Consider the following 25091-nt stretch of genomic DNA (forward strand, 5'->3'; position numbering starts at 1 on the left):
TACACACCGCTGTTCAAATGTCAGGTTTTTGCTATTAAAAACAAAATAAAAAAATCAGACCATGATATATCATTGATGATTGGTTTGCATCTTGTGGCATGGCCTGTATATTTCTTCTCTCGAAGTCTTCTTTGAACACTGGATTGTGATACCTTCACCCCTGCCCGGTGGAGGTTGGCAGTGATGTCACTGACTGTTGTCTTTGGGTGTTTCTTCAAAGCTCTTACAATGTTTCTGTCATCAACTGCCTTGGCCGACCTGTACAATGTCTGTTTCTCAGTACACCAGTAGTTTCTCTCTTTTTCAGGACATTCCAAATTGTTGTATTGACTATGCCCAGTGTTTGTGCAATAGCTCTGATCGATTTTCCCTCTTCTCTCAGCTTCAAAATGGTCTTTCTGGTCTTCATGTTTGCTTAACAGCAAATGCATTTATCACAGGTGAAACCCAAAGCCAAAAACAAGCACCAATATTTAAGCAATCCATCTAAAAGACAACACTTGAGTAACAAGAAACAGCTATCAGTCACATGTTCCAATACTTTTGCTCAGTTGAGAAGTGGGTGGGCTCAAACAAATGGTGTTCTGTCCTGAGGTGTTTAACACACCTACATGTAAATACCATGAGCTAAAAGCTGGAATTCTGAACTTTTGTTTCATATTCATGTTTTGATCTGAACCCCAAATGTCTTCAGTATACAACAAACAAAAATAGGAATTGACCTTCCCATTCCAATACTTGTGGAGGGGACTGTGCACACTTGTGCAACCACATTGTTTACTTTCCCTTCCCTGTCTAAAAGATTGTTTTTTTCTCCAAATTTCGTTGTACAGGTTAGTTGTTTTTTTTTGTCCCAAAAACTGGGGGTGTACTCTATGTGTTTTCAAATGCAGGGAATAAAAGTTAAAAGTCATCCAAAATATAAATATGAGAGATGGGTTAAAATGTTACTTATGATGCAGCATCAAAGTACTGTTCTGTAGTTGTATTCTATTATTGCCACAAGGGGCAGCTAGTCGTTCCTTTCTCACGTGCGGCGTTCAAATTCCTCTGGCATTTTTGCAGCTCTTCAGATGCAAACTTTTGCCTCCCATCAAAAAAAATCTCTTCGTTTAATCGCGCACCACAAACGTGGAAATAAAATGAACAAAACATTGCACAGGCAGAATCACAAACTTTGTGAATGATGATTTAACTTGCAGTGCTGTTGTTTCGGAGAACGTCGTCGAGTCCAACAGTACTTGAGAACAATGAAGGCACCAGTAGAGGACGCACCGCCCAACAAACCGGAACTGGATTCGTTGCTCGCTCGCGTGACATCAAGTTGCAAGAACTCCAAACTTTTACTCATTGTTGTCAAAGCTCAACTCTATAATTAAAAAAACAAATGTCGGGGTCATCCAACATTGTAACGATGAAGAAAATTGTCCAACAACTACGGTTTGAAGCGGGAATAAACCGAGTAAAGGTAAAAAGTATGCCTATAGTAGTTTAGGGCGTTTCTCGAGTGTTGTTGCGCTTTGACTAATCGCGATTTTAGTGACTGGAGTTCTCCAAATGCTACTCTTATGTCCGTTGCCGGTTTTCGTCAGGTGTCATCGGCCGCGGCCGACCTGCAGCAGTTCTGTCTTCAGAACGCCCAGCATGACCCGCTGCTCACCGGCATGTCATCCAGCAACAACCCGTTCAGACCGCAGAAAGTTTGCTCCTTCCTATAGCAGCGACGCCCTGTGAGTCCCACTCTGGCTCAAATCTCAACACGGAATACTCCCCTTCAAACGCATTCACCCTTGCAATATTTCTTACAGGTCTGCAAGCGTGTGTAACCTCGTGGAATGGAATGGACTGGAATCGCCTCAGGAGTGTTTGGGAAAATTGCAACTTTGTTATTTTTATTTTTAAGACTTTTGCAATATTTCACGATACAAAATTTACAGGCACCTACGTACCTTTTGGCCACAAATTTAATGCATGATTAAAAACAGCATACAAGGGATCCTCGGTTAAGAGTGGCGACTTAACCAGTTTTTCCCCCCATAAATATGTGTATGACATTTTTTTTCTAGGCCACACATATAAACATGCAAAAGAGTAATTATGACTGAGCAGATCTTGTGCTGCATGACCACATATTCAAACTACCAGTTAATCACAAGCCATTCGTATCCTTGAAATCTCAAGAGTAAATATTTGTGTGAAAGTCTCCTAGGCCATGAATACAAGCCCATCAAATAAAAAACAGTTAAGTAATTATGTAATTATGCTGTGTGACAATGTATTCTTTCGCCGCTTCGTCATTCATAACCTCGAAACATTATGTCGGGAGCATCATAAACCAAGGACCTTGTGTACAAAAAATAACCATATACCTCCCAACACGTGCCTTGTTAATTGTACAGTTATCATGGTTGACTTAAAGAATAAATATTCACACATTTCACTCTTGCTCTCTAAAAATTGTATTTTCCTGTTATCTGGTTTTAAAACAAAGAAAAACAGTTAGCCCAATATAAGTATTCCCAATTGTCCATGTGTGTCTAACTAAAACATATAGAGTGTACAACAGCACCACATGCTGTCACACACCCAAGTTAACAGTTATAATACATAAGGTACTAGCAGGAATAAGCGGTACAGAGAATGGATGGATGCTATTTGCCATTTTGGAGCAGGTTTCTTGCAAGGAGACATTTTTGAAACGGGCTGAACATCAGTAAATATGATTCACACCTTGTAGTGTGTTAAAAGCACGAGCAACGGAATAAAATCCGTTCATCTATATTGAATCCGTAATCAAGACTAACTGCTCTCACAGGTTGGTCACAAAGTATGAAGCGCCACGAAAATCACAATACAGTCACTTTGAGTGAAACCACAAACAACTGTGGGATAAACAGTTGTCCTTGCGTAATCACAGAAGAGATGATTTTGCCTTCACAACTGGAATTTCCGCCTGCAGGCATCCATTTCATGGCGCTAGAAAACAGAAGGAAAACAGTGATAAGGCTTTGGAACTTTTTTTACCAAGACGAATCACTTGTGTAAAACATTTGTCCCTGGTTCGTGGGTTACATCCAATTTGTTATGACTTTGAAACAATGTCACATTGGAAATAATGGAAAATGCTTATTACATTCCTAATGGTCATACAATAACATTAAAACACCAATAGGCTAACTTTTACGAATATGAAAATGTTCTCACAGATGTGCCTCATGTATCTGATGCTTAACTGTCACAGGTGTAGAAAGAAGTTAACCAGTATTTAACATACATTGATTTACTTGTAAGGTAAATTGGAATAATGTAAAATAAGATAAAATAGCAAGTGATTATGCTTTTGCAATGAGCCTGACGGCGACTACAGCTACTGGCTTATGTGGTTGCACAATATATCTATTGAGCATCGTCATTGCGACACATGTATGCACCATAGTCACACTGCAGGGTCCTGCGCAATGTTGGTCTTTTGATACATTGTCAATTAACTATAACATTCATAAGTGACCAGCAGAGGGACCTGGTTGGACATGCTAATGAGATTAGCACCAATGTTTTGATAAATTACGACCCCATGAAAGAACACACACGGAGCAGCCCAGAGTGTTATATACTTTCTTTTTGTATCATAACTATTAATGGGGACATGGGAAACAATTACATGTCTGCATTTACTGTACCTCTCCAGAATGTGATGAATGAATGCATGTCGGAACAGAATATACTTGGGGGGGGGGGGACATTATTGAAGACACAAACTTCAGGTGTCCACAACGTGTTTTGTGTAAACTAGTGCACTCAAATATAGATAGATATACTAATGCATATGTTGAAACATCCATCCATCCATTCTCAGAACCGCTTAACCTAGGGTTACAGGTGTGCAGCTGAATTTGGGCAAGAGGCGGGGTACACCCTGAAGCGGGCGCCAGCCAATCGCAGAGCACATAAACAAACAACCATTCGCATTCACACAACTATGGACAATTTAGAGTCTTCAATTAACCTATCATGTTTTTGGACTGTGGGATGAAACCGGCGTACCCGGAGAAAACCCACAGAGGCGCAGGGAGAACATGTCAATTCAACACAGTAAGGGTAGATTTGAACACAGGACCTCAGAACTGTGAGGTGGATGTGCTGCACAGTCATCCACCGTGCCGCCGCACATGTTAAAACATAGGGGTAAAATAACAGATCGATTAAAAACAAATGGCGTTAGGAACGTGCTAATGACTCTACAGTATAACTAGGTATGAAAAGAAATGATGTTAACTTCATGTCTGGCTGAACTATTACTCAATACTACAGTGCATTTAAATACTGGTAGACTTCATACAAATGACTTTTGTGCTCTGCTGAGCAGTTTTTTGAGGGAAAGAGAAATGTGTGCCCAATATCAGTATTCACAATAGTTCATGTATGTACTAAAACATGCAGAGTTTACAACAGCACCACATGCTCTCTGAGATTCAAGAGTTAACAGTTATAATACATAATGTACTAGTGAAGCTAAGCGGTACAGCAAATGGATGGATGTTATTTGCCATTGGGCTTGAACACCTGTAAATATAATTCACACCTTGTTATGTTAAAAGCACGAGCAACTAAACGGAATAAAATCCGATTGAATGGTTGTTTGTAGAATAGAAATGTGTGCTGGTTTTCATGTTACATTGATGTTACGTATTTTTTAAACATTGGAATATATTTTGCAGGGTTAAAGAAAATCGCAATGTTATTTTTTTCCAATACCGTACAGTCCTATTATGTTTGTAGTTGAGTCCACTGTCCGGAATTCAGTTTTTGTCAGCCTCTCCATCTTAATTCCAGGTCAGGATGTGCCCCGCCTTTCTCCCAAAGTCAGCTGGGATAGACTCCAGCTCACCCGCATCCCAAATGAAGACAAGCGCTACAGAAAACGGATGGATGGATTGTTTCCGTCAACCTCGAAGGACTTTAAATTTGGAGGGACTTATGCGCTTACAAAAAAATTTTGTTTCGTTGAGTGACGCGGCAGCAGAAAGGTAGACACCATACACAGAAATGTAGGAGGTGGTAGAAACATGGAAGAACTCCCATAACAGCATTTAATAGATATGCAATGTGTACAATCTCACCTTGAGGACCCACTCATACTCGCCAAACTTCGAATCGAAGGTGCCTTTCTGCAGAGAGCGAAGCTTAAGAGTGAAGCGAGGTCCCAGCTCCTGAATGCCGGCCTTCTTCTCGTTCTTGAAGATGTATCTTAAGGTACACAACAGTCATAGCATGAGCTACCTTAAAATCATAGCAAAAAAGTGATTGCATGTGTAGTTTCCCATCAGACGTTCACCTGTGAAATCGGAAAAAGATGAAGTCTCTCTGGTTGTGGAAGGTGGCAACCTGGCGACCCACAAACTGGGGATTTTGAGGGAAAAGAGCAGCCAACATCCGGCCGATGCTGTGGCCCAAACGTGTAGTGAAGTTGTTCAGGATCACTTCTGGAGTGTGCTCGGTTGGGTCCTTACCTCGTCTCTGTGGGCACAAAACAACAGAATAATGTTGGGAAATACTGCTCTCCAGTTAAATCCAAACAGTAATTGCATTGATAAGTACCGTATTTTCACGACCATAAGGCGCATTAAAAGTCTTACATTTTCTCCAAAATGGACCGGGCATGCGGCGCGCCTTATGTGTGCACCGAGTTCCAAAATATGTAAATGTTGTTGTGTGACTTTGATGTGCGCTCCGATGGACTGACTGGGAGCATTTCCTGCCGACACGCTGCTTATATAGAGGAAAGGCGGACGTGACTGAGGACAGCACGCAAACGTTAAAGGGGGAAGGGCGCGCGTGAAAGAGGACGCTAAAGGCACGCCGCCAGTAGGTATATAGTGTGTGCATTGTGCAAAACAACATCGGTTTGGCTAAGGACCCCCGAAAATGGCACCAACGAAGAGAGACGCTTACGAAGCAAAGTTTAAACTGCAAGCTATCAGTTACGCGGAGGAACATGGGAATCGAGGAGCCACGAGAGAATTCAAGATCAACGAATCCGTGCTTTGCAAGTGGAGGAAGCAGGAAAACGAGCTTCGCCAAGTCAAGAAGTCGAAGCTGAGTTTCCGCGGAAACAAGGCGAGGTGGCCCGAGTTGGAAGACCAATGCGAGCAATGGATTAATGAGCAAAGAACAGCCGGGAGAAGCCTCTCTCCAGCCACCATTCGACTGAGTGCAATAACTCGGCGCTTGCCATCATTCAGGGAGGCTTGACGAAGGAACTCCAACCGCTGGACATCCGTGTAAACAGGGTGTTCAAAGTGAAGTTGCGAGCGGGAGCGGCGTGGGAGCGATGGATGACAGATAGCGAACACAGCTTTACTAAGACTAGGAGGCAGCGCCGGGCGAGTTATGCCACAATTTGTGAATGGATTGTGGATGCTTGGGCTAACGTGTCTGCTTTGCACTGTTGTTCGAGCTTTCGTAAAAGCCGGCATCATTTCTGAGGAGCCGCACGGCAACGAGACTGACTCAGACAATGACGAGAGGGAACCTGGCGTGTTTATGGAGAACTTGCCCAACTGTTCATTTCGGATACAGAAGATGAGGACTTTAATGGATTTGTGGATGAGGATTGATCAAAAAAATAACATGAGTATATTGTTAAATACTTCAATAAAGTACAACTGAACTCAGTTTTGCTCCTGCTGCCTTTTTAAAAACATTGTTTTAGCGAGCGTGCGTGCATGCATGCTAGCGCATGTTTTTAGCTACCGTATGTTTTACCATGCCTGCGCCCAATAATACGGTGCGTCTTATGTATGTGTTAAATACAGAAATAGACCCCGTAACTGAGACTGCGCCTTTTAATACGGTGCGCCTTATGGTCGTGAAAATATGGTAATGTTGCCAGGGACAATGTGACAATTTCATGAATGATTATAAAATAATACTAACCTTTCTAGCAACTCTCTCTGCAATAGACAATATTACTGACTGAAATGCTGAACTATTATTTCCACATGTACTTGCCTTCATCTCCTTCCGTAGTCGAACACTGCTGACCTTGAAGTGTGCAGTTGGCCCTTCAGGGAGGTGACAAAGAACCAAACCATCTGAGATTTGTAGTTAAGAAAGCTGAAAGGATTTGCATTTTACTGCAATTAGGACTGCAGCTATTGAATATTTTAGTAATCAAGTATCCTACTAAGAACGCTATCGAATCATTTAGTAATTGGATACAGTATATATTTGCTTGGTTAAAGAGCAATTATGAATGAATACAAGAAAAAAAAAATTATATTTCCGACCAATTGGTTTCTTTTTTTAAGACATCTATATTGGAGCACATAAGGCACCAGTGGTCTTAATATTTTGTCTATCAAGCAAGTGTGATACCATCCATCCATTTTCTGAGCCGCTTATCCTCACAAGGGTCGGTGGAGTGAGCTGGAGCCTATCCCAGCCATCATCGGGCAGGAGGCGGGGTACACCCTGAAATGGTTGCCAGCCAATCGCAGGGCACATACAAACAAACAACCATTCACACTCACATTCACACCTACGGGCAATTTAGTCTTCAAGTAACCTACCATGCATGTTTTTGGGATGTGGGGAAAAAACCCACACAGGTACGGGGAGAACATGCAAACTCCACACAGGCGGGGCCGGGGATTGAACCCCGGTCTTCAGAACTGTGAGGCAGATACTCTAACCAGTCGTCTACTGTGCCGCCACCAAGTGTGAACCATACTTCGTTTTTCCACCACACAGTGTTGTCTATTGGGACTGGCCAGCGGCTGACTGCTCACTCGACTTTATCATGTTTTTATTTTTATCTTCTTTACTCCACAGCGCTGTCCTTAAATCCTGTATGAAGAAGTGACCTTACAGTTACAATTCACCATGATAATAAAGTAGCCACAACAGGGGTCTGAAATACTCAGGATTATTTGTGTAACAATTCATCAATCATGTCAATAAAAATTTGTTTGTTTTCTCATGGTTACTAGTATTTCTTTTAATATGCTTGCCATTTTTTTATTTACTAAAGTGAAAAACCTACACACTGCAAATACAAAACTACTGGAAAGAAGCCCAATGAATATTAGCATTCATGATTTCACTAAATGCAAATGTCTTGATTTCTTTATAAATTAATTAGGAATACATTTTTTAAATAAATGAACTTGAATCAATTACATTTTATAATTAAGCGCAACAGCAAACCAGGATCTTGTGTTGTTTGAAATCACCACTGATTTTTTTTTTTTTTTTTTTTAAACATACAGCTTTATAGTTTGGCTTTCTATTCAGAGGACACGACTCCTGACCTTCGTGGTTATTGCCCCTAAGTAAGAAAATGCATACCGACACCTCGAGTCGAATCAACTGGCTCTCTAGCTTTGAGACTATACACCCTGATGGCATCATATATCCCTCCGCCTTGTGCTATACACATAATATAGTACCATTATACAACACACCGCCGATTGTATTTACTTACTGATCCTTCTCACAGTTAAGAGGCATGGCTCAACGCCTGTCCGTAGGAGTAGTTTTGTAGATTTCGGATAATGTTGCAGGATTTACAACCAAATTTACTGCCTTTTTGTATGTCTCCGTGCGGTTGTGCTTTCTCAACACTAGCTTTCTTTAGCCTGCTGCCTACAATACCTTCCATAAACTTCAGTGAGTAACTGCGGCAATATTTAATTTGATTTGCATGTTGGCAAAAAAAAGGGAACAATACATCTCATCTAACTCTGAGACTGCAAAACTAAGCCACGTGTGGCTTTTTGCCCGGTTGTCAACCGTCCGTGGCTTGGCATGTCACGTTTTGTCATCTGCTCTTTGCCAGCCATGAGTTCCAACTGACTTTTGACCAATCAGCAATAGCCTTTGTTTACCTCTGCCTGCCCGCAGCTTTCATTTCTGTTATCAATCCACGCGCTTTTCATCGAGTTACGAGAGGTAAACGGTTCAATCTTTGTTCTGAGAGATGGTGACCGCTCCGGAACAGATTTTATTTACTGTAAACTTGAAAAACATACATCGTGAATCCGTGTCCTCTTGCTCTTGTTGAGGTGAGATAAGCACGCCACCACATTAAAAGGTAGCCTGTGCATGTGTCCTTTGAGCTTTACAAACAAACAAAAAGTTCTCTGAGGCACCCACAACGTTTTTTTTTTTTTTTTTTAAATCAAGGTACTAATATTAAGGACTCGTTTCAGCCCTACAGCATACATTGTATGGTCATTTATCTAATTTTCAAGCAAAGATTTCCACAAGACAAATGTCACGATAAAATTTTTTCTATTGTCCTCACAATAGATCGCCATATCACCCAGCTCTAGTTTTAAGTGTAATGATTTTTACATATACCATGATTAAATAGCTGAGGCAGCTTTTGGTATCCCACAGACACATCCTGCAAGACTGATCAGGGTTTAGCGGTCCAAACTGTGCCGATTGGTTTAAATAAAATGCAAAAGACACAAAATTACTGTATTATCCATGTTCGATCTTTACTCAAGCCATCCTCGGTCTGAGCAATCTGAATTCTTTGAATTTTTCCAATAGGAAGCACACATGCATGAGGAGCACTCATCCGGATGACGCGGTGAAAGGATACTCGGCACTTTGCGGTCCTCGTTAATGACGATGAGGTATGTGAAGTCCCTGGCGATGCACTGGGGAATTACCCTCTTCAGGGCCAAGCCTCTTCTGTAGTAGACGTGAGCGTTTGGGATAACAGTGCCCAGCTGCTCACAGAACTTCACCGTCCTCTACGAGAAACACGGGAGTACCGTGAGTGTTTGAAAAGCAGATGATGCGTTTACACGACGGACGGACGTGCTCACCCCCCTGGGTCTGTCTGACGTTGTGATGAGCACTTTGGGGTTTGTTAGGCCATTGAAGTAGGCAGAAAATTCATCTGTTGCCTCATCAAACGCAATCTAAATGAGACCCAAAAAGACGAGGATGAACCAAAATTCATCATATGACTTGATGAATTGCTCCTAAATATGAAGACACCTCTTCATCTTCCGGGTCAACTGTCGTTTCGTCGTAGACTCTCTGGTTTTCTATTGTCTTGGGGACTTGTTTAGGTGGTGCCTTCAGAAGAGAGAGAAAGAATTAAAAAGAGCACCAAACATCAATTAACTTACTATTACCACGTGTATCCATATATTTACAATTCATTTTTTGTTTTAATATTTTATATTTAAAAAACATTTTCTAATACCAAGATCCAATTTTAGCAACTTGCACCTCTAATATGAATATTTATTCACTTTATCACTTGAAAGGAGAACGAATGTGTTTTGTGCAAAGATTCCCCATATAATAAACTACCTACACATTCATGCTATTTGTAAAATAAAATATCTAAAAGCTCTTTTACTAATACTACTTTAGTTTTACTACTTTTCGTATATCTGTTTAAAGCCCCAGTGTAAACCCTGGAGTAAGTAAATACTAAAATACTAAAATTATTCAAAAACAACAATAAAAGAAGCAAAAGCTCACCCTGTCGCCCAAAAGTTTTTCTTGTCTTTTCCTCTTTTTCTTCAGCTCCATCTTTTGCTGAAATACAAAGAGACAAATTATGTACACAGACATCACTCAGAGAGATAATCAGGATTGTTATTAAAAGGACCATAGAATGTCAGCATACAGGTTTACGGAATGTTATGATTAGTTTGGTGTTATTGGACAATTGTCAAAGTCGCACTCTATTTCATGCCTCAAGTGATTGGTCAGAGCAACAACCTACTAACTTGTTTCTCTGACCCATCACTTATATGGACAATAATGCAACGTTTTGATGGTTTTACATTGTTACTGCACTCCACAGGGGTCAGGGGACTTTCGTTTTCCTAACCCAAATCAAATGCAAGAGAGAAATCCTGTAAATTCCCACCACACAACGGATGTCCGCTAGGCCACTATGGGCCAGTCTTGTGTGACCAGAGGCATCACAGATGTATATAGGCAGAGTGTATATGTAGATACAACACGCTTATTTTGAGCTCCATTCCGACGGCGACGCTTGGCTAGGGAGGTCAAAGCTGTCAGCGCATTCCATGCGCAAGAAAACCAAAAGACCAAGGATGGTACATTGTGGTGCACAGTTGCGTAAACATTCATAATTACAATAAGAGAACTGGGAGTCCCTTTCAAGTATATATCTTTTCATGAAATGTTATGTATTGATAGCGTACGCTTTGGCGTGGACAAAACAGTATGTAGCATGACAATCGGTTGACAAATGAGCAAGTTCCAACTTAATTTCAGTGTCCATGCATTGCCTTTTATGGGAACAACAACCTCCACAACATGGCCGCCACATAAGCACGTCGGTTTGCCGAGTTGCTACAAGGCGCTGCCATATCTAGTGTATATGAGAGGCACCCCCTGTTCTCACAGGATGGTCCGTCCCAGAGGTCGCACCCCTCTAGTTACCTAGCAGACTTCCATTGTGTAGTGTGAATATTTCACTCACAGTTGTTTTAGGATTTGTGTGTTTTTGTGATTGCAGCATTTTTGTTTTAAAGTTGTTTTATGTGATTTTTTTGTTGTTGTTGCTGCTTTGCATCAATCATGCATTGGCAGCATATGGCCATTTGCAGAGCATTTTCCCCTGTCAGCCACCGTTGTGATCAGATTTCAGGTCTATTTAATTCCACAAAAAAATAAAAAATAAAGATAAGATTGATTTTTGACACACTTAATTGATGTCTCCATTAGATGACATCAAGGAGCAATCATTTTTCTCCAAACATTTGACCCTCCTTGTTACTCTGTTGTCATCGTCTCCTTGACAGGATCTCTGTTGGGAGGAGCAAGGATTGGGGGCAGAGGAGGCTGCAAATATAGAAATTAAATTTGTCCAAAGTTTATGGAGCCCAACATAGCAGCAATGGTTTCAAAGTGACTAATTTACAAAAAGCATGGCAGAAACAACGGGGGAAGCGACGGCCGTGCGACTCGCAGTCAGAAGAGGCACAGCACCTTTGGTCTCACTATCAATCTGTTTACCTTACACAATACAAACTACAACTCATGTCTGCGCTGAGCTGCCTTGTTCCTGTTTTTCTATGTAATCGTTACCTGGTGAACCTATTGTGCTGTTTCACGAGTGTAAATGAATAAATTTGAGACCATTGCTTGTTAAATAGTTTGCCTTAATTTATAAAAAGAATTCATAATTGCTGTTGTTAGAGTGACGTTGGGCAATATGTAGTTTCACATTATTTTATATTTTTGTCCATTTGACTTTCATTCTCTGATTTAAAAAAAGCTGGTCATCTACCGCTTACTCAGCACTTGAGTAGTTTTTACTTTTTTCCCCCTCGAGTAAGTAGTTTAGCATAAACACAGCACAACCCCATTTTACTGTCGGTCCATTTTATTTGTCAAGTCTACTTCATGATCAATCTAGTTATCAGAACACACTACCAGGCCCTGCATTACACTTCCTAAAAAGCGACGGAGTCATGTCAATGACTTTACCTTTCTTTTCTCCTGCTTTAGTCTCATAAACATGAAGTGTCTTCGCTGTTTATTCTTGATTTCAGACACACTGAACGTCGGTGGGAAGGAGACCCCCGCCTCAGTCTTCTCTTCTTTCACCTCGATGCCGCCGGTTTCCATCTTGTCTGGATGTTCCGCACCCTTCGTCTCACCACTTTTATTCTTCTTTTTCTTGCTTTTGACATGCTTCGTCAAGGGCACATCGGTGCTGTCCATCCTGCTCGAGCAGTGTTTTCGGAGACGAGGACTTTTCACGTGCGAAGCAACTGGTGCTTCCGCTTCCTGTCTTCACATCCGGGTCAAATAATTTGGTCATTTGTTGAAGACGTGCAATCCCTATTGGCCAGGAGGATGCAAAGCATGGAAAGAAACAGGTTCAGTAATTGTAATAATTCACTGAATTTGATATTCAAATAATAGAATACAAATCCCTGGTGTCATTTTTAGAAGTATAGTCGTCCTGAATGTGACAGAAGGACCATGTGAGCATACCACCATTTGATGACCCACCCAATGGGCTTCCAGGAAATGTTTTTTTTTTTTTTTTCACGTGTCATGTAAATTCATAATCAACGTTTGAGTGTGTAGATACAGACATTAAGAATTCCCAGCTAAAGCATGCATGAAAAAAATATTAGAGGTGGGTATAATTATTGTTTATTTGTTTGTTAAGTTATCTGATGATTGAGGGAATTGATGATGAATCACATGTTGAAAAATGAGACAAAATGGAGTGCACTACTTGACTGCAAACAGCAGAGGTGCTCTTGATGAAGTTTGCTGACCCAAGAACAACATGATGCTATAGCATTATTCTGCTTAACACCATAAACTCACATCTTGAGAATGTCCTTCATTTTAAAAAACAAAAGCATAAATTAAGTAAGATTAACAGTAGGAAACTGATGGATGTATTAATTGATACTAGGTCAAAATTACCGTAGACAATCAATTGAAATTTTGACAAATGTCAATCCCTTTGTAAGAACAATACAACAACGGCCTGTCGTTCAGCATCCAATGTACCAGTCCACCACCTGTCTGAAAGCCTTGTAAATCAAAGGGTTGTAGGAGCACAGTAGCCCCCCACCGCGCCACATTTGGGATACCTCCCGGTTCAGGTCCCCCAAGCAGGTCACCTGGATCTGACGAAGCCACGACAAGCACCACTTGGAGTGGTCGTACTTAGAATGGAATGGGACAGATTCGGGAAGCCGGATCGTCTTGATGTTCATGACATGATTGGGCAGGGAGCAGTTGGAAGGCAGGTCGTGGCCTTGTCTCTGCCAGGTCTCGACCAGCAAGTCTGCATCCAGGACCTGAGCCACCCAGCCAGTGTAAATGTCTGGAGGCCAGTTAGAAAGTAATTCAGTTGTGGTTAGAATAATATACTGTAAATAATGCACTGCATATGGAACTACAGTACAAATTAAATTGAGATTGTCATTGCATTTGATGATGATAACATTTCACAACCCAAACAAAACACTGACTTAATAATGACAGCATATTTAGCAAAAGGACAACTGTCTTTTTAATGACTAAGTGTAGTTAGGGCGGGGTGATGTTGTTTCTGTCTGTACTGTGGTGATATCGTTTCTGCACTTGATCATGAGTGTTACACAATTTCAAAACGGTAGCTGGAGGACAATGATAGTTCTTACACACGTGGACAAAATTGTTGGGGTCCCTCTGTTAATGAAAAAAAACCCACAATGATCACTAAAATCACATAAAACTCACAAAGTAAATACAAACATTATGGAAAATTGAACAATGAAAATCAGGCATTGTTTTATTTTTGTGGTGTAACAGAATGATCTTTAAAAAAACAAACTAATGCAAAATAGCCTGAACAAAGATAACTCTCCTCCCTGTAACTTAATATTTTATTGCACAAACCTTTGAGGGAATCACTGCGTTCAAAATGATTTTTGTAACCCATGTGAGACTTTCAGCATGTCTCCACATTCTCAGGTTTCAAGGGTGCCTTCTTCAGACTGTATGTTTCATATTCTTTCAATAGTGTTTATATCAGGACTCTTCAGAATAGTCCGATGTTTTGTTCTTATCCTGTTGGAAAACCCATGACCTACAACTGCGACCCAACTTTATGAAAGTTGGTAGTACATTTTTAGTAATAGCTATAATTTTTAGTAAAATTCAATTTATTGCTACTTTGGTCAGTTTCTAATTATTTAGTGATCATTGGGAGTTTTTTTTTAATTTTATTATCAGAAGAGTACCAACAATTGTGTCCACATCCTAAGTTATAAAACAAACAAAACAAAAACCTACAGCTGCAGTTCCCTGATTTCAGTGTCCAAAAGCAATAAATGGCCAAAATGAACAGATATAATGACCAAGAAAAATACCTTACCATCAACAAAACGTTCAGATTTGGCAAAATTTAAAAACATCTCTCCCTGCAGGGACAAGAGCTGGTCCATTCTTTTGTCTGAAGGCACTTCTGGCCTGTAGCCAGCACATAACTGGGCCAGCTGAGGCAGTTGGGTAGCAAATGCAGAGGGCACGGAGCAGTTGTAGAACCGCGGGAAAAGATACGCCAGATGTTGTGCTGTTATTGGGTAAAAAGCGGATAGAGAACCAGCATTACAAAATTATATATGAATTGAGATGTTATAAAAAGATAGAAAATGTTCCGAATGTGTGTGTGTGTATATTCCTTGCTTTTAGCATCATCTTACAAATGAAGGTCCACTCACTGATATTGAGGAATTGGTCATAGCGGAGGCTCACACACAAAGCTGTCTGGCCATTGACTTTGCCAGAGGACGGGTAGAGGTAACCAAACTCTGGGAATGAGGGGAAATGGGGAATACTGTGGGACAGCCACAGGCCTTGGGAATGGTCAAATAGTAGTACCCCTGTTGGAAGCAGAGAACCAACTCTTAATGTAGGTACAGATTACACACACACACACACACACACACACACACACACACACACACACACACACACACACACACACACACCACAAACAGTTTCATCCAAGTGTGTGAATCAAAGTCAACAGAAGTTATCAGAGGGATGGTCTTTACCCTTTCATGACTTTGACACTAACATCATATTGACCAATTCTTCTTCTCAAATGTCCCTGCATTACAAAGGCTGAATATTGGCCTTGAAATGTGTGATAGTTTTGACATATTTTCACGAACATACACATGGGTATTAAAACACTGTAAGAACGCCACATTTGGGCTGAAATATTGCACTTGAAAATCCATCCATCCAGCCATCGTTTATTATGCTTGTCCTCACTAGGGTCAAAGGTGAGCTTGAGCCTATCCCAGCTGACTTTGGACAAGAGGCTGGGTACAACCTGGATTGGTCACCAGCCAATCACAGGGTACATATGGACAAATAGCCATGGATACTTACATTCAGACCTATGGTCATATTAGTCTTCAATGAACATACTGTACCGTGGGAAACCCCACACAAGCAAGGGGACAACATGCATTACAAACTCCACACAACGAGGCCAAAGCCAAGATTCGAAGTGATCATGATTGATTCAAGCTTCGCCACAGTTATTATGTTCGCAAGTATTGATGAAGAACATGGTTTATTGTGACCTGTCGCTTACAAAAGTCACCTGCTGTTTGAGTTTTTTTTTCTTCACAATTTTAGAAATAACTTCTAAATAATGAATGTAAAATGTATGAATACTGGAATGCAAGAATAGCGATTTAACACTGACTGAGTTGATATGTTTATTGCGTTCAACGTTAGATTGCAAAGGGAACAGCCATCCGTCCAGTCCCATGGGTTAGTTTGATTGTTCTGGCTAAGATTCATACAGTAGTCTGGTCTAAAATTCCCATCTGGACTTGCATGTATCGGCCATGCTGGTCCTGGCTGATTCCTGCAGCAACCCAGAAAGTGGTTTATAGCAGTAGTCTCTGTGAAAACCTGTTTAAAATTTGCATTGAAACACAAACATAATATTATTGGTTATCGCACTAACATTAACACGATCATTTTGTATGCTACATTTATAAAAACTGCCAATTGCCTTCTGAATTACAATACTACAATTTTAGAGGTTACATACATCTGATGTTACAGTTGGTTAGCTAACAAGCCAAATAGCTTAACATTTAGCTAGGGTAACAAAAACAATCAAACATTGATGGTAGAAAATCTAACAGGCAATACACATTATACCATTTACCTTGAGTGAACTTTTCATCTGCCTCTAAAAAGACTCCAAATTGGTCTATTATTAGCGCTGTTCCTGAAAGAGCTGGTCTGTGTCCTAAATCCACGTTGAGTTATCCGGTGGTCATAGCCAATATGTCTTTCATAAAAAAAAATATATATATATCCTGTTTTTTTTTTTTTTACTTGTTTCAGCACATTTCGGATGGTCATTCCCAGTTATCTATATCACGCTGTCTCTCCAGTTGTCATTTAAGCAATCCATCTTGTAGCAAAACTTTCAAATTAAAACAGCAGTGATTGTGCCGTGGATATATCCAAATGTGAAAGATTTAATAAAACGAGTCATCATCAAATCAGACATGTTCAGCACTGCACAACAAAACCCCTGAACCTATCAAAAGTGCTACCTTCTAAGCAGGGAGACTATAGTCGAGAGCAGATAAATGAACCCGTAATTACATTTAGATTTTAGACCCATGTTCCCACCATTGTTATCTCAAAACATAATGATCCTCAAAAGGGTCATAGTTACTACAGAAAATTCCCGTGTTTGAGATGCAGCAAAATTTGTAGGCTCATCTTTGGGATTTTACATTTCCACCAACTATTTAACAGCACCCATTCCGATGTTCAACCCTGAAAATTATAGCTTCTTGTACTGTACCTTTTGTGTGTCCATATCCTTTGCTGTATTTGAGGACAGGTGGTGCATCATTGTAAAGGGCATAAACAGAGCTGTTTGACTGAGGAAAATACAGCACATTTTCACAATGTCAAAAATAAAAGTCCCAGTCCTGCTTAGATATTTCTTTACACACAGTGATAACAAGCACAGTCATACTGACAGCAAACAGCACAAAGAAGTGCTGTTTATAGCACTCTATAGCAGAAGCTACAGTTCCCTGTTGGAAAGAAATAATTCTTCCTCAAAACTGTACAAGTGGTTCTTCAGTGTATAATGAATGAGGGAATAAAGAAGAACCTCACCTTGTCAATGACTTTACTGTAAAGCTGTTTGAGGGTGTTTCCAATGGCTCCTTGACTAGTGTTAACCATGAATTTACTAAGTTGCCAGGTCCCTAAGGAGGGGTCCAGGTACATGTAGTCCACCCCACTACCCACCTCACCAATCTTGTATGTCGGCAGCTTGTAGATGATGAACCTGCAGCAGATTAGACAGGGATTTCATTCCAGAACACACCAAAATGTACAGGATGAGTAAAAAAAAAAGAAATGTATCAATTAGACCACACAGTGAGGTTATGTTTTCTGAGTACATAAATAAGCTCACCAGTCGACAGGCTCGCCAGCTTCATTCTGACAGGAAATAGCAGCATCACACACAGTGAGGGCCAAAAGTACAAAAATAGTTAATGGTGTGGCCATTGTGACCCATTGGTGTCTACAACTGAGTAGACCCCCCCAAAAAATGTTTTTTAAACAACCTCGAAACGTATGACTGATGTGTAAACCATTTTGAAAGTGGTCACTGCACTGCTACAACCCAATGCAAATAAGGAAGTGATGCAATATGGTCCCATGACCATAATTTTAACACTTTGGGTGGTGTTTACAATACTTCATACTACATGCGCAGGTTTTTCCAAAATACAGCTAGAGTTACATGGCAGTAGATGACCATAATGTATGCTATTGGGCATGTTTATTATGCAAAGGTTCCATAAGTTGCATTGGGGTGGAAATTTTCTGGTAAATTTCCCAAAACCTTTCATGGGAAGTTTAGCTGCGGAATGTTGAAAAATATTTTTTAAAATGTTAGTCCAAATTACAGTAGCTGCAATTGTGCGGCTAATTTCTACAAATTGAATTATATTCAAAAATTGCAATGAACACCTTATTTTGTAGGCATGCATCAAAAAAATAATTGAAAGTATTTTTACATATGAGTTACACCATTCCATTTAGGTTAAAAAAGCAAGTTCAGGTTGATTGATGGCTGGTTCCACACATGTTATGGTTACATTATTTCTAGGAAAATTTCAATTATTTCCACAGAAGGAACAATGTGTCATGCATGTTTGACCATTGACCTGGATCACTGATGGGTGGTCAGCCATTTGCTCCATTACTAACAGGCAATGCAATGGCTTCCTCCCGCATAAAAAAAAATGTGTATGTTAGGTAAATTGAACAACGTAAATTGTCCATAGGTGTGAATGTGAGTGGGAATGCTTGTTTGTCTATAGGTGCCCTGCAATTGGCTGGCAACCAATGGGATAGATGCTGTCTCACCATGACCTAAGTGCGCCATAATTCCTATTTATTCTCGTGGAAGGTTTAAAAGTACGAAAATTGTCATAACAAACAGCATTTCAGATGTATTTTTGTATAATATAATAATGTTTATAAAAAAGAGCCCAGCTTCCCAGCTTCTGAAATAATGAATTTGTCGAACCCAACTCTTTGGATATTTTGCACAGGCTGCCACATCAGTGTATGCAAAGTGAAGAGTCAAAGTTTCACATTCCTGCGTTTTGCCTCGTTCCTTAATAAGTCAACCCCCCAGCAAAAAAAAGTAACATTAAGCGTGTGTAATGTTTGAATAACAGCTACCCCGGATTCAGAAATGCTCCAGTGGCCTGGGGCAAAGGGAGAACCTCCCGTCTCTTCAAAACCACCTCTACCTGTTAAACTGCATTTATTGCTGAAAACAAACCACTGGTTGGATCAAAGACCAGCTGAGAAGAAGACACAATGGCAACTGCTTCTACTCAGGTAACAATTTGAGACTATCGCGCCAGAATTTACATCTACCAACCTTCAGTCCAGCGTTGTCATTCTAACGAAGAGAATCTTCAGTCATATGTTGTTGCATGCTTATGACTTACTTTAGTGCCAATGACCACACATCCAAATGCAACCTAGCAGATATTAGGACAGATAATAGCAAATATACTGTAAATGGGACAATATCAATATACAATATTCTTATGCTGTTCCATAATAATAATACAAAAATAATATATACGTTTATGGCTCGTGCATCAAAACATTCTTCAATTATATTATCTGTGCGTGCGTCCCAGAAAGTAAAAAGTTGATCATCATAATTTGCACAATGGAATGACAGCTTTCGTTCACGTGGCAGAATGTCGAATTTGTGCGGACGGGCTACGGCAAGAACACAGTGAAGGTTCTGTGCATCAGGAGACAGGGGGGCCACCATGACATCATCGAGATCAAGGCAGACGTGGAACTCACTCTCAAGTCCCGCAAGGATTATCTCACCGGAGACAACTCGGACATCATCCCTACTGACACTATCAAGAACACTGTCCATGCTTTGGCTAAACTCAAGGGGGTATGTTGTACCACACGACCACCACAATCCACACACAGTAATTGAGTACAGTATCCAAATTTATACATCAATAGCCTCTACTTGTACTGTAGGTCATAAAATGCCTGAATTATTTTGTAATCTGTATTTTTGTGTGTGCGCAGTTTCATGAATTTAAAGGTGTATTAATGTTTAGCGTGAAGTGTGATAGAAAATTCTTGAATCTTTGTTTATTAGGATACTGAAAAAAACTAATTCACAATATGCACATACACTGAACAAAAATATAAATGCAACACTTTTGTTTTTGCTCCCATTTTTCTTGAACTGGACTCAAAGATCTAAAACTTTTTATACATACACAAAAGGCCATTTCCCTCAAGTATTGTTGACAAATCTGTCTAAATCTGTTAGTGAGCATTTCTCCTTTGTTGAGATAATCCATCCCACCACACAGGTGTGGAATACCAAGATGCTGATTAGATAGCATTATTATTGCACAGGTGTGCCTTAGGCTGACCACAATAAAAGGCCACTCTGAAATGAGCAGTTTTGCTTTATTGTGGGGGTCTGAAGGGTCAGAAATCCAGTCAGTGACCACCATTTGCCTCACGCAGTGCAACATATCTACTTCGCATAGAGTTGATCAGGTTGTTGATTGTGGCCTGTGGAATGTTGATCTACTCAACTTCAATGGCTGTGCGAAGTTGCTGGATGTTGGCAAAACTGGAACACGCTGTCGTATACGCCGATCCAGAGCATCTCAAACATGGTCAATGGGTGACATGTCCAGGGAGTATGCTGGCCATGCAAGAACTGGGATGTTTTCAGCTTCCAGGAATTGTGTACAGATCCTTGCAACATGGGGTTGTGCATTATCATGCTGCAACATGAGGTGATGGTCGTGGATGAATGGCACAACAATAGGCCTCAGGATCTCGTCAGGGTATCTCTGTGCATTCAAAATGCCATCAATAAAAGGCACCTGTGTTCGTTGCCCATAACATACGCCTTCCCATACCGTAACCCCACTGCCACCATGGGCCACTCGATCCACAACGTTGACATCAGCAAACCGCTCACCCACACGACGCCACACACGCTGTTTGCCATCTGCCCTGAACAGTGGAAAGCGGGATTCATCCGTGAAGAGAACACCTCTCCAACGTGCCAGATGCCATCGAATGTGAGCATTCGCCCACTCAAGTCGGTTACGATGACGAACTGCAGTCAGGTCGAGACCCTGATGAGGACGACGAGCATGCAGATGAGCTTCCCTGAGACGGTTTCTAACACTTGGTGCAGAAATTCTTTGGTTATGCGAACTGATTGTTGCAGCAGCTGTCCGGGTGGCTGGTGTCAGACGATCTTGGAGGTGAACATGCTGGATGTGGAGGTCCTCGGGTGGTGTGATTACACGTGGTCTGTGGTTGTGAGGCTGGTTGGATGTACTGTCTGAAATGCCTTTGGAGACATCTTATGGTAGAGATATGAACATTAAATTCATGGGCAACAGCTCTGGTGGACATTCCTGCAGTCAGCATGCCAATTGCACACGCCCTCAAAACTTGCGACATCTGTGGCATTGTGCTGTGTGAAACTGCACATTTCAGCGTGGTCTTTTATTGTGGCCAGCCCATGGCACACCTGTGCAATAATCATGCTGTCTAATCAGCATCTTGATATGCCACACCTGTGAGGTGGGATGGATTATCTCGACAAAGGGGAAATGCTCACTAACACAGATTTAGGCAGATTTGTGAACAATATTTGAGGCAAATGGCCTTTTGTGTATGTAGAAAATGTTTTAGATCTTTGAGTCCAGCTCACAAAAAATGGGAGCAAAAACAAAAGTGTTGGGTTTATATTTTTGTTCAGTGTATAATGCTAATTATGTTCTATCAGTTGCTAACAAAAGAAGAATATAAACATGACTGAAGGCTATGTAGGCAAAGGATGCAATCATTTGTTAGTGCAATGGTACAGTACAGTGTAGTAATAGCCATACATCTATTTTCGATAAAGTTTATCCTTACTAGAGTCACGGGTGTGCTGTAGCCTATCCCAGCTGATTTCTGGCGAGAAGCGGGTTACACACTAGACTAGACTGGTCGCCAGCCAATCGCAGGGCACATTTAGACAAACACACAAACAACCATTGTTTGATAGCTGATATGATAGCTGGGATAGGCTCCGGCACGCCCGCGACCCTCGTGAGGAGAAGCGGCTCAGAAAATGGATGGATGGATGGATGTCTTGAAGATCCCCTGGGAATGGCCAAAATGACTCTAAAATGGCCACCTCGATCCAAAATGTGTCAATCCTTTGTGTATTTGGGCATGATTTCTTGAGTTTTCTGTGGGTCAACTTATGATAGACATGCAAACTAAATTTCATGCTGAAAAGTGAAAATGGCCTCCGGGACAGAATTTTGAAATTAATTAAATAAATAATATCTGGGGTCCGCTATAGAGGCATTTGTAACTTTTTCCCCAGGATGAAAACACCTGCAAAATTTGGCGGGTTTTGTTCTGGTGTTATAAAAAGTAGTAACGCAGTATTTGATGGATTTAGTTATGGCATTAACTATTATATAATTATACAGTCCTATTATAAGAAATCTGATTATGAAGTATAAGAAGTTGTGAATTTTTTTTCAGAGAGGAATTGTCAGTCACAAAATATTTGTAGATCTCTTACTTTACCTGTGTTATGTGTTCAGGTAAAGACCATTGAGCAGTTTTCTTTGGATATTTGTCGCCATTTCCTGACCTCTTTCAACCATGTGCTGAGGGCCAAGGTTCACATGGAGGAGGCGCCGTGGAGAAGGCTGGAGAAGGTAAAAGAATTACAGAAGTTAACTTGTTTTTTTCAGTGACTGTATAAACTCGTTTACCCCATAAGGACCATTTGTGGTGACTACAACATTGTTCAGTTGTAACAACAGTAGTCAGTGCAACAGCAACAAAAAATGGGATTCACATCTATATCAAATGTGTTGACATGATCCACTGCCAATCATGAGTTAAACAGGTTAAACACAATGGACTGGCACTCATACACACACACACACACACACTAAAGAACTACCACACCTTGATTATTTGTTATTACTGTTTTGATCATGATCCAGAGCCAGATCGTTTTTAAAACACTGAGTTGGTTTGGTATCATCAAAAACAAGCATTGATTAACTTAAATGTTGTGTGCAAATAACAATAGAAAAATAGTTTTAGTTAAATAATTCAACAAAGTACTCTGGTACAGTTTCATCACATCCAGTGATTTTACTAATGGGGGTTAAAAGTTGTAAACTTGCTATCGTAATTGACTGGAATTTATGTGAAATAAACAGAAAAAAAGCTTGCAAAAGGAAAATTAAAACGTTTGATTACCACAACCAGATATTATGCAAATTCAAACAAATTTCGACCTTGTGCTGTGGAATCTTTGGTCCCATACACACAGCATGGCCAATGAGCCCTCACTGATGTTTATTGTTGTTCCAAGGAAAGAAAAAACAACAACCTTTTTCTCCATCACTTGTCTTCACTAGGGCCTGGTGAATGTGCAACCATGGCTTATTTCTTTGTTTTCCTCTTTCAGAATGGGGTCGAACACGCCCATGCCTTCATTTATAGCCCGGAAACCTGTCGCTTCTGTGATGTCGAACAACATCTTAATGGTACTGCAACCAACTATCTGTCATATTTCTTATTTACGAAGATTGTAGGCTCCAGCACTCCCGCGACCCTTGTGAGGATAAGCGGCTCAGATAATGGATGGATGGATGGCACCCCGCACACTCACTCTCTTACTGTCCAACACTCAGGCATCCCAGTGGTCCACGGTGGACTCAAGGACATGAAGGTGTTGAAAACCACTCAGTCTGGTTTTTGGGGTTTCCTCAGAGACCGCTTTACCACGTTGCAAGACGCCATGGACAGGTGTTTCTGTACCACTGTCTATGCCAGGTGGCGCTACAACAAGGTTCAAGATGTCAACTTTGATGCTGCATGGTAATGAGCTCATCCAATTGTCTATATCTGTAGCTTTACATACATGCAAACCCTAGAAAACGCTGCAATATTTAACCTAAAATCAGCCATGTCCTGATAGGAAATGTGTCAAAGTTACGATTACTGAGAAGTTTGCAGGCCCATTTGATCATGGAGAGTTCTCGCCCTCTGTGCAGAAGACTCTTTATGACGCACAAGTCCTAGTTCTCTCTAGGGCTCCTGAGGTAAGGCCCCATTTTAGTTTATCAAAATATTTTAAAACCCAAATACTTTTTCTTCTTTGCTAACTTTTTCTATATTTGTCAGAATTAAAATAATTTTATAATATGGCCTCTATTAAGGAATAATCATTTCTGCCACAGACTAATAAAAGAGATATTCCTTATATGCTCAGCTGTTTACTTTTCATTACACAATAGTGGTCCCTATTTTTGATTCTAATCTCTTTTTATGTTTTCCTTAAGGCACAATTTAAAAATTTGTTCCTGTACATGTGATGTACCAACATAAAGCCAAATTCCTCGTTTGTGTTGCATTCACATTTTTGGCAATGAACCAGATTCTGATATTAAATTGTATTTATATTTATTTATTTATTTATTTCATTTAAAAAAAAAAAAAAAAACTAATTTGCTGGTTGGCCATGAGAAATCTGATGGTTAAGCGACCTTATTGTGACACGTGACTGTATAAAACAAGTCAAAGAGAAACAGTCAGTTAATGCCTCCCTACTCATGTGCATCGATTTACAGGTGGATGAAATAGAGATCATCATGCCCAACAACCACTACTTCACCATTGACATGACAAAAATGGGCATTGAGAACAAGGGCGAAGTAAGTTTGGTTAGTCTATCGGATGGTGTGCGTGATGTAATTTGTTGACTGAAATGTTTTTCTTACTATCACAGGTTCTTCTTCCCCTCGACAACCCCTCAGGAATCATCACAGGAACTGTGCGCAGGAAGCAAGCCAGACTGTGAAGACAAAAGCCCAAATATAGAATATACTGCCAAGATTGATGATATAATGTACCTTCGTCTCAGAAACAACAACCAATAA

At 40.5% G+C, this 25091-nt stretch overlaps 4 protein-coding genes across 4 annotated transcripts; 2 read left to right on the forward strand and 2 right to left on the reverse strand.

Moving 5' to 3' along the window:
- Positions 1–1263: 1263 nt before the first annotated feature.
- On the forward strand, positions 1264–2258 carry LOC133406449 (guanine nucleotide-binding protein G(I)/G(S)/G(O) subunit gamma-5). The gene is made up of 3 exons (XM_061684077.1): positions 1264–1468; positions 1593–1730; positions 1809–2258. The coding sequence occupies exons 1-2, from the start codon at positions 1388–1390 to the stop codon at positions 1716–1718; spliced, it is 207 nt and encodes a 68-aa protein (XP_061540061.1). The 5' UTR covers positions 1264–1387; the 3' UTR covers positions 1719–1730; positions 1809–2258.
- On the reverse strand, positions 2073–12822 carry rpf1 (ribosome production factor 1 homolog). The gene is made up of 9 exons (XM_061684076.1): positions 12499–12822; positions 10513–10569; positions 10018–10098; positions 9843–9938; positions 9614–9767; positions 7012–7094; positions 5336–5517; positions 5121–5247; positions 2073–2976 (listed from the first exon to the last, which is right to left on the reverse strand). The coding sequence occupies exons 1-9, from the start codon at positions 12733–12735 to the stop codon at positions 2935–2937; spliced, it is 1059 nt and encodes a 352-aa protein (XP_061540060.1). The 5' UTR covers positions 12736–12822; the 3' UTR covers positions 2073–2934.
- Positions 12823–13153: 331 nt separating this feature from the next.
- On the reverse strand, positions 13154–18226 carry dnase2b (deoxyribonuclease II beta). Its single transcript, XM_061683650.1, has 6 exons — positions 18002–18226; positions 17698–17872; positions 17375–17453; positions 15246–15407; positions 14900–15097; positions 13154–13864 (listed from the first exon to the last, which is right to left on the reverse strand). The coding sequence occupies exons 1-6, from the start codon at positions 18094–18096 to the stop codon at positions 13530–13532; spliced, it is 1044 nt and encodes a 347-aa protein (XP_061539634.1). The 5' UTR covers positions 18097–18226; the 3' UTR covers positions 13154–13529.
- Positions 18227–19324: 1098 nt separating this feature from the next.
- uox (urate oxidase) lies at positions 19325–25046 on the forward strand. Its single transcript, XM_061684017.1, has 8 exons — positions 19325–19446; positions 19820–20032; positions 22734–22850; positions 23618–23696; positions 23844–24030; positions 24131–24254; positions 24783–24866; positions 24941–25046. Exons 1-8 carry the CDS (start codon positions 19426–19428, stop codon positions 25010–25012), a joined length of 897 nt encoding a protein of 298 aa, XP_061540001.1. The 5' UTR covers positions 19325–19425; the 3' UTR covers positions 25013–25046.
- Positions 25047–25091: the final 45 nt, after the last annotated feature.

The sequence above is a fragment of the Phycodurus eques genome, chromosome 8 (genome assembly GCF_024500275.1).
Source record: "Phycodurus eques isolate BA_2022a chromosome 8, UOR_Pequ_1.1, whole genome shotgun sequence".
Classification (NCBI taxonomy): domain Eukaryota; kingdom Metazoa; phylum Chordata; class Actinopteri; order Syngnathiformes; family Syngnathidae; genus Phycodurus; species Phycodurus eques.

What these genes read in the sequence shown, in the direction of transcription:
- LOC133406449 (XM_061684077.1), top strand. Translation starts at nt 1,388, where the DNA reads ATGTCGGGGTCATCCAACATTGTAACGATGAAGAAAATTGTCCAACAA. An exon ending in CGGGAATAAACCGAGTAAAG is followed by an intron (nt 1,469 to 1,592) that starts GTAAAAAGTATG and finishes GGTTTTCGTCAG; the next exon opens with GTGTCATCGGCCGCGGCCGA.
- rpf1 (XM_061684076.1), bottom strand. Translation starts at nt 12,735, where the DNA reads ATGGACAGCACCGATGTGCCCTTGACGAAGCATGTCAAAAGCAAGAAA. An exon ending in TTGACCCGGAAGATGAAGAG is followed by an intron (nt 9,939 to 10,017) that starts GTGTCTTCATAT and finishes GGTCTCATTTAG; the next exon opens with ATTGCGTTTGATGAGGCAAC. An exon ending in AGTATGAGTGGGTCCTCAAG is followed by an intron (nt 2,977 to 5,120) that starts GTGAGATTGTAC and finishes TCTGTTTTCTAG; the next exon opens with CGCCATGAAATGGATGCCTG.
- dnase2b (XM_061683650.1), bottom strand. Translation starts at nt 18,096, where the DNA reads ATGGCCACACCATTAACTATTTTTGTACTTTTGGCCCTCACTGTGTGT. An exon ending in GCTGGCGAGCCTGTCGACTG is followed by an intron (nt 17,873 to 18,001) that starts GTGAGCTTATTT and finishes AATCTGCTGCAG; the next exon opens with GTTCATCATCTACAAGCTGC. An exon ending in AGGATATGGACACACAAAAG is followed by an intron (nt 15,408 to 17,374) that starts GTACAGTACAAG and finishes TGCTTCCAACAG; the next exon opens with GGGTACTACTATTTGACCAT.
- uox (XM_061684017.1), top strand. Translation starts at nt 19,426, where the DNA reads ATGGCAACTGCTTCTACTCAG. An exon ending in CGTGGAGAAGGCTGGAGAAG is followed by an intron (nt 22,851 to 23,617) that starts GTAAAAGAATTA and finishes TTCCTCTTTCAG; the next exon opens with AATGGGGTCGAACACGCCCA. An exon ending in GCATTGAGAACAAGGGCGAA is followed by an intron (nt 24,867 to 24,940) that starts GTAAGTTTGGTT and finishes TTACTATCACAG; the next exon opens with GTTCTTCTTCCCCTCGACAA.